The sequence below is a fragment of the Tachyglossus aculeatus genome, chromosome 10 (genome assembly GCF_015852505.1).
Source record: "Tachyglossus aculeatus isolate mTacAcu1 chromosome 10, mTacAcu1.pri, whole genome shotgun sequence".
NCBI classification, from domain to species: domain Eukaryota; kingdom Metazoa; phylum Chordata; class Mammalia; order Monotremata; family Tachyglossidae; genus Tachyglossus; species Tachyglossus aculeatus.
Window position 1 is genome coordinate 147,793 of NC_052075.1, and position 8,991 is coordinate 156,783.

The 8,991-nt window shown below is 49.9% G+C and overlaps 1 protein-coding gene across 1 annotated transcript in view; it reads right to left on the bottom strand.

The window, feature by feature from the left end:
* Window positions 1-8,783, bottom strand: part of GLIS1 (GLIS family zinc finger 1) — a 79,306-nt gene extending 70,523 nt beyond the window's left edge. Inside the window, exons 1-2 of the mRNA XM_038752614.1 lie at window positions 8,777-8,783; window positions 6,597-6,807 (exon numbers count right to left, since the gene is read on the bottom strand). Coding sequence (XP_038608542.1) covers window positions 6,597-6,807; window positions 8,777-8,783 — 218 coding nt within the window. The remainder of the gene's footprint in view (window positions 1-6,596; window positions 6,808-8,776) is intronic.
* Between the last annotated feature and the right edge of the window lie 208 nt (window positions 8,784-8,991).

Sequence of the window (8,991 nt, forward strand, 5' to 3'; positions counted from 1 at the left end):
AATCCCCTGGAGCAGGACCAACCCACCCACATACATCAGGAGACAAAGAGCAGGGTTTAAGGGTCAAGGTGCTCAATCAGCTTTTCCCTTCCTATCTTACTTCCCTAATAATAATTAATAATTATGGTATTTGTTAAGTGCTTATTATGTGCCAGGCACTGTACTAAGCACTGGAGTGGATACAAGCAAATCGAGTTGGACACAGTCCTTGTCCCACATGGGGCTCACAGTCTCTATCCCCGTTTTACAGATGAAGTAACTAAGGCAGAGCGAAATGAAGTGACTTTCCCAAGGCCATAGAGTAGACAAGTGGCAGAGCCAGAATTAGAATCCATGACCTTCTGACTCCCAGCCCTGTGCTCTATCCCCTATGCCATGCTGCTTCTCAGCATCTCCCACACCAACCCAGCCCACACACTGTGCTAGGAGGAACTGGATTCTAAGCACGTTTCCAACACTTGCCTGTGTGACCTTGGGCAAGTCACTTCACTTTTCTGTGCCTCAGTTACCTCATCTGTAAAATGGGGCTTAAGACTGTGAGCCCCAGGTGGGATACAGACTGTTTCCAACCTGACTGTTTTGTATCTACTCCAGCACTTAGAACCATGCCTGGCACACAGTAAGCGCTTAACAAATATCACAAAAAGAAACCACCAAGTGCTCAATAAATATCACTGATTGACTTCTTGGAACACTGAGCATGATAAAGCACAGACTGGGGACACAGTCCTGGGGGATGGGGAGGGAGGGAGAGAGAGGGAGAGGGAGAGGGAGAGGGAGAGGGAGAGGGAGAGGGAGAGGGAGAGGGAGAGGGAGAGGGAGAGGGAGAGGGAGAGGGAGAGGGAGAGAGAGAGAGAGAGAGAGAGAGAGGGAGAGAGAGAGAGAGAGAGAGAGAGAGAGAGAGAGAGAGAGAGAGAGAGAGAGAGTGTGTGTTTTGGTTTTGTCTAAGAAGGGTGGAGTTACATTGCCTGGTGCTTTCGGCCCTTGCTCGCCCAGGGCTCTGCTTGACCATGACCCTTGGGAGGGGATAGAGACAGGGACCTGTTCTTATGGCCAGCCTGCTTCTTTCTAACCCTGAGGCTCACTACTAGCAGGGAAATAATAATAATAGTAATAATGGCATTTATTAAGCACTTAGTATGTGCAAAGCACTGTTCAAAGCACTGGAGAGGTTACAAGGTGATCAGGTTGTCCCACAGGGGGCTCACAGTCTTAATCCCCATTTTACAGATGAGGTAACTGAGGCACAGAGAAGTTAAGTGACTTGCCCAAAGTCACACAGCTGACAATTGGCAGAGCCGGGGTTTGAACCCATGAACTCTGACTCCAAAGTCCATGCTCTTTCCACTGGAGCCATGCTGCTTCAGGGAAATGAACCTGGTGAATCTCCCTCTGGGACCAGGGCTATCTAGGGCCGAATGCTGGGGATGGAACACTACGAGGCCCACCCTGTTTGACCCGCTTGCCCCTCTCACCCCACTGACTCCACTCACCCTGCTCCCTCCCCCTCTGCCTAATGCTCCCAAGGCAAGGTTGGCTCCCAGAGCTCGGGTTCTGTCTTCCTCTTTAATTTTCCCTGAGTTCCACCCCAAACTGCCTTGTGACGCGGATGCCCCTCACATTCCCGAAAGCTCTGAACTCCATTAGTGAAAGGAGAGGGAAAATAATGCCTAAAAGTGGCCCGTGAGATCAGAAACAGCTCTTCAGTTTCCACTTCTAACTTACGAGAGCCAGGTGTGCCAGGCGCTCTGGCTAATGGTTTCAAGCAGAAAGCTCTAGTTCTTTTAAATATCTGAGAGAGAGGTGGCTGCTTTATGGAGCATTTTCTCGTAGCAAAAAGCATCTATTTAAAGGTCCTCGAGCCAAAAGGCTGGATAATGCACCTCAGTGGCCTGCCTGCCTGCCTCGACTCTGCCTCAGGGTTTCTCCTCTTCCTTCCTCACAGTCCATGTCTGCTCATAGCTTTTGGCTCTCAAGTGCGGATGTGTTAAATTTTGGTACAATGAAGACTCTGGCAAACTCCAATATTCTTGATTCCCTAGCAATCGATCTGTAGCAAATGTTTTGCTTGAGATCTCCCATGGCCCAAAATCACTGGGCCCGGAAAGGCTGGTTCAGCCTCTCTGTCTCTGGGCCCCTGGGCTGGTCAGGACTTGAGGGAATCAATGACACATGCATGGAGGCACACAAGCGCGCGCACACACACACACACACACACACTTTCATTCATTCAATCAATCATATTTATTGAGCGCTTACTGTGTGCAGAGCACTGCACTAAGCGCTTGAGAAATACAAGTCGGCAACATATAGAGACAGTCCCTACCCAAACAACAGGCTTACGGTCTAGATGGGGGAGACAGACAACAAAAACCATGTAGACAGGTGTCAAAGCCATCAGAATAAATAGAATTACAGCTATATGCACATCATCAACAAACTAAATAGAATAGTAAATGTGTACAGGTAAAATAAATAGAGTAATAAATCTGTACAAATATATACAAGTGCTGTGGAGAGGAGAAGGAGATAGGGCGGCGGGGATGGGGAGGAGGAGAGGAAAAACGGGGGCGTGCACACACAAACACACACACCGTCAGCTGGGGGCCCTGTGGGGAAAGCATCAGCAACCTTTTCATTTCTCTTGAAAACACATTCAGCTCCCTCCATTAATGAGGGCTGATAAAGACCCCGGGGAGGAGAGGGGAATGGAGGGGCGGTCACATAGCCTTTCCCCAGAGCTGATGATCCGAGGCAGTGGAGAGACCCAGGAGATAATTTGAACCTGGGCCCCACTCCACTAATCCACCCCCAATTCTCTCACAATGCAAGGAGCTAAGCCTTGGCAGATCCTTGTACTAAGGGCTCCCTGTCTATCCCACTAAACTGAAAGCTCCTTGAGGGTAGAGTCCATGTCAACTAATTCTGTTGTCCTCTCCCAAGTGCTCAGTGCTCTGCATACCTCAGTAAAGTGCTCAATTGTAGTATTGATCGTACTTCCCCAGTAGTACTGTGCCCAACATCCCACACATCCACATATGCCCATGTACACTCTTCTACTCCCGCAACCAATTCACACTACATGCTTAGCCATGTCGACAGTATTGGAAGAACATACTTTAATTCTGTCATCCCATTTTAGTCAAGTGGGAGCTATAGAACACATGCTCTGGCAAACCTGAGTGTGTAGATATGTGGCTTAAAGACTGGTTCAGTGGATGTGAGTTCCTCAGCAACAGTTCCTGAGCCAGATTGGGTGGAGGGTGAGGGGAATGTGCACAGAGACTCTCTTTCATGGAGGTGGGAAAGACAGAGAGAGAGAGAGAGAGAGAGAGAGAGAGTGTATTTGTGTGTGTTTGTGTGTATGTGTGTGTTAGTCGGGGGGTGGGAACAAAAATGAGGTTACTGAAGGTGGAATTATTATCAGTGGGCATTGGAATCATTAAGACCAATACATGTGTAGCAACAGTATGGAAGGTGTTTATTGCGGGCCTGCTGGGTGAAACATGCTTGTACTAAGTCTAGAAGTCCATCGGTCCCTGCCCACTGGCAGTTTACACTCTACTAGGGGGGCGGGGGTCAGGCAGAGGAACTACTTGCATGATTGACGTTCCCTCTCACATCATGTGACTCAAAGTTCGTCCCTGGCTCACACTTTGGCATTTGTTATCCTCCATTCCTGGTGCAGTTTTTTCTTCTTCTTGGAGCCCCAAAACCTCAGCACCAACAGAGTCTCCCCATTCCTAGTGGCCGCTTGCCAGGTTGGTCCTCTTTATGCCAGGCTGGTCCATCAGCATGTCAGGCTGATCCATCCACATGCCAGACTGCTTTCCCTGCATGCCAGACTGGTCTCCCCACACACCAGGCTGGTCTACCCACATGCCAGGCTGATCTCCCCACACTGCAGGCTGGTCTTCCTAAATGCCAGGGTGGTCTCCCCGCACACCAGGCTGGTTCCCCTGCATGTTAAGCTGATATCCCCACGTGGCAGGCTACTCTATCCACAAACCAGGCTGGTCTGCCTGCAAGCTAGGCTGATCACCCTGAAGGCTAGGCTGGTCTCCTCACATGCCAGGCTGGTCTCCTCACATACCAATATGCTCCATCCACATGCCAGGCTGGTCTCCCCAGGTGCCACGCTGCTCCATCCAAACGCCAGGTTGATCAGCCTTTAAGCCAGGCTGGTCTCCCCACGTGCCAGGTTGGTCTCCCAATACGTAAGCCCAGTCCAAAAGACTGAAGATCTTCCCCCAACAAATACTGTTGATTGATTGCCTTCGTCTTCTTGACAATTCCGAGAAGGAGCTCGTGGTCATGTACCTTGGGTCCAGAGCCCAGGTGAAAGAGTTTTGGAGCTCCTAAATGGTGGAAGCAACAACTTTGGATGAGGCTCTCAGGCTGTTGAGTTAGCTAGTCATCGATGGTATTTTGTGAACAGGTACTGAGTGCAAAATCCTGTACTGAGAGCTCAAGTCTAGCCTAGTCTAGCCAATTCCCTCCCCTAATAGCCAAGGCCCCAGCCAGCACCCCCCTAAGAGACATATTGATATGGATACAGGTGTTAGCTCACACTCCCTCTCCTCTGGGCAACTCTCCCAGCTCAACGGATTTCAGCCATGGTCCAAAACCCTACAAACAGTCACTCAAGAATTGCAATAGGCAGACAGCTGCGGCCTGGAGGCATGCAAATGACTATAAATGTCTGCACCAAGTAAGCCGCGCATGCAACCAAACACTCCTATTGGCCACTCAATCGATGAAATTCCGTCAGCCAGGTAGCACACTGACCGATGACACAGTGGTAGACCATACAGAGAAGCAGAAAACTGAAACATCATTTGAGAGACAGTCAAAAAGAGTGTGGAGGCAGAATGGGATTGGCTCTGCCACTTGTCAGCTGTGTGACCTTGGACAAGTCACTTAATTTCTCTGTGCCTCAATTCCCTCATCTGTAAAATGGGGATTAAGACTGTGATCCCCATGTGGGACAACCTGATTACCTTGTATCCCCACCCCAGCGCTTAGAACAGTGCTTGGCACATAGTAAGAGCTTAACAAATACCACCATCATCATTATTATTATTATTATTATTATTATTATTATTATTATTATTATTATCAGGCTCCAGACCAAACTAAAGGTTCCCAGAGGCGGAGCGCCGCCCAATCTTCTCTGTGGCCACAATATTGGATATTCTGTGTAGGTGCCTCATCTGGCTCCTCAACCAGTTCCACCAGCCTCACTGATGGGCCAGGCTCGATATCAAATAGTGAGACGGAATCACAAACAAGGAAGTCCTGGAACCAAGTCAACCTCTGAGCATCAAAGCTATACTTTCCTCAACACAGCTATACTGGATGGGACCCGTGAGGAGAATGAGCAACAGCAGGAGACCCACACAGCTGCTGAATGGAGAGCTGAAACTGGGAAACCAAATGCAAAGAGGGCCCAGAGAATGTCTGAAGGACCCTGTGAAACAAAACCTCAGATCACACTGCATCCTAACTGCAACTGGGAGACAATTACCATGAAGAGACCAGTGTGGTGCACTTTATTAAGACTCTAAACTGCAACCTAGCTAAGGGCAGGGAACGTGTCTGTTAATTCTGTGGCACTGTACTCTCCCAAGCTCTTAATACAGTGCTCTGCAAATAGTAAACACTCAATAAAGATGATCGATTGATTGATTATTAAGAAATGAGCGACTCTCTTTTAGCAAAAGCTTTGTATGGAACGAGAGACAGACAAGATGAAGGGACAAAAGAGAAAATGGCAACTGCACGGCCAGCATTAAGCATGACAATACAAGGGACATTGTTATTGCTTGTGCATAATGGGGCTGGGATCCTGAGTCCTGCATTGGCCACTCTAGTTGCCTGGGCACTTGGGGAGTGGGGAGGCAGAAGGATTGGGGGTGGCGATAGAGGTGGGGGGACTGGCTTCTTTCATTGTAAAGAGAAGGATGTGAGTGTGGGAGGTTGCTGTTTGTGTAACTGGATCGAGCGGCAGCTTCCCTTCATTCATTCATTCATTCCTTCATTGAATTGTATTTATTGAGCACTTAATGTGAGCAGAGCAACAGACATATTCCCTGCCCACAACGAGCTTACAGTCTAGAGGGGGAGACAGACATTAATATCCTTTCCTTTCTCCTTCTTGCAGTTCTATTTCCAGGAATTTCTCTTAGTGAAGCCCTAGAGTGATCCCTTCAGATAAGTCAACTCTGTAGTACCTTTGTGGCCACGGTCAGTCTGCGGACAGTAGTCGCCTTGCCCAATGGTGGAAACTTTTACCGTCTGACTACGGGCTCAAGAGTATCAGCTATTCCTGTATGGAGATGGTGAGGGTTGGAAAGGGAAGAGTGGCAGGGGGCAGAGAAAGAAACGGGGCAGGGAGGAAAAGAGGGGCAGAGGAAGGTGGGGAGGGATGGAGGGAGCGGGGGAAGAGACAGAGGGAGGTGGGAAGGGATGGAGGGAGGAGAGAATAGGGATGGAGGGAGGGAGGAGGGGAGGGACGGAGAGAGGGGGTGAGGGTTTAAGGAAGGATGGGTTGAGGGGGACAATGGGCACTCTGAACTAGCCTCAGTCGACGATACCTGGAGTCCAAGGGGGTCGGGTCCAGCTGGCCGCCATGCAACAGGAGCAGCAGCCGGTGCCTCTCGCAGGCCAGGGTGGGGTCCTGGGGGGGTGGGTCTCCCGTGCGGAAGTACAGGCTGTGCCTGCAGCCCAGGCCAGGACTGTCGACTGTTTCCAGCAGGTTCATCTCTTCCACCGTCCCACTGCCGGTGGGGCTGGAGCCACCATTTGCTGTCAGAAACAGGATGAGGGAAGAAGAAGAGAGACAGACAGAGACACACACACACACACACACACACACACACACACACACACACACAGAGAGAGAGAGAGAGAGAGAGAGAGAGAGAGAAAGGAGGTGGACAGATGTGAACTTCGAGGGCTGTGGCCTGTTCTGGGGTTGGGGGGTCTGTTCTGGGAGGTTGGGGTGGGGAGAGCATTTCCTTGGGAGGCCTATTTTTCTAAGGGAGTCAGTTTCTGGGAGGATTATTCTGACAGGGGCCCAGTCCAGGAGAGTCCAAGGAGGCCTCAGTCTCCTGTCCACTCCCAAGGCGGGACAAAGGGGGAGGGGCAGCAAGGGACGACCAGGGGTTGGGGGGGCAGTGAGGAGGAAAAGCTTGAGGAGTGGTCCCCCTCCTTCAGCTAAACCAGACACGCTCCTCAGTTGTATTAGAATGAAGGTGGCAGAGATGGGAGGGAAAGGATAAATGGGGCATTTGAAATCACTGTGGGAGGAAAAATTAAATCCTGCAATAATACTGTTTTCATTAAAATCTCAAGAGCAGAAATCATGTCTATTAACTCTATTGTCCTCTCCCAAGCACTCCATACAGCACTGTGCACACAATATACCCGAAGCTCTTCAAGGACGGGAATCTTGTCTACTAATTCTACTGTCCTCTCCCAAACACTCAGTACAGCACTGTGCACACAATATACCGGAAGCTCTTCAAGAACGGGAATCTTGTCTACTAATTCTACTGTCCTCTCCCAAACACTCAGTACAGCACCCTGTGCACAGTAGACTGGAAGATCCTCAGGGACAGGGTCTGTACCTACTAACTCAACTGTCTTCTCCCAGGTGCTCAGTCCAGTACTCTGCACTTAAGTGCTCAATAAATACCATCGATTGACTGATTGTGAGGGTCCACATCTACCAACGCTTTCAAGCATTCAGTATGCGCCACTGATCGATCCTGACATGTTAGAATTTTTTAATAAGAAAACCCTAGTCCTTACTCAAGTATGCCAGACCTCTTAGAAAATATTCACTATCTATTTAGGATCGAATCTTCCAAAGAATTATGGTACCCCTCGGCTGCCCTTGGCATCGACATCTGACATCCAGTGACATAGCAAGCAGGTGGCTGGGTCAGATCACTCTCCGGTCCGGTCGGGACAACACATTCTCCCGCGCAGCTGGGACAGCACATTCTCCAGTGTGGGAGGACAATGCATTCTCTGGAGCTGTCGGGATAGCGCCAAGCAACTTTTTCCCTTGACCCTGGCCATTTCCGTCCAGATTTGGGGAGGAGCTGAGCAAGTGGCAACGATGAGCAGGGGGCCAGCACCACTGATGCTACCCAGCAAAAATCACCCAGGAGTCTGATTTCTGTGAGGGTTCATATTCAGTAAGTCTTTCGCTCGCTTTCAAGGCAAAATACCCCACTCCCAGCTCAAGTGGAATCCTCCCTAGACTGATGCTGGACTTGTTCTCACTTTAGGAGACACCCAAAATTCAAAGCAGAAGGGCCCCATTGAGCTTTTGCCTCCCCAGCCTCCTGGAAACACTTTGCGACGTGACCGAGGCACGGCACGTCCAACCACTGAGCTCAAGGTAGAAAAAGCATCCGGATCAGGAAATCGGATGACGTTTCAAGGCTCTATGACAGGTTCAGAGCCTACATCATGGATGCTCCCCAAGAAGCAGGTGGTGAATCCTGCTAGTGTTCCCACTCAGGATTCATTCATTCATTCGTTCAATCGTATTTATTGAGCACTTACTGTGTGCAGAGCACTGTACTAAGCTCTTGGGAAGTACAATTCAGCAACAAAGAGAGACAATCCCTGCCCACAATGGGCTCACAGTCTAGAAGGGGGGAGACAGACATCAATAACATCAATATAAATAAATAGAATTATAGATATATATACAGATTCAGTCACGACTCGGCGTCCCTGTTCAGGGGGGCATCCTGACCTCCCATACCCGGTAGGATCACTCACCCAAGATCCCCTCTGCTCGCTCTGGACATGCAGTCCCACTTTCGGGGGTCTCCCTTGGGCCAGGGAAGACCTGCTCAAGATCCACTCCACTACTGGGAAAAACAACCCTGTTTTAGGCATCTCCCTTGGCCCACTGAGTCCCCTGCCAAATCACCTCTGACCCCCTGTCAACAGTTTGCACTCTTGGGG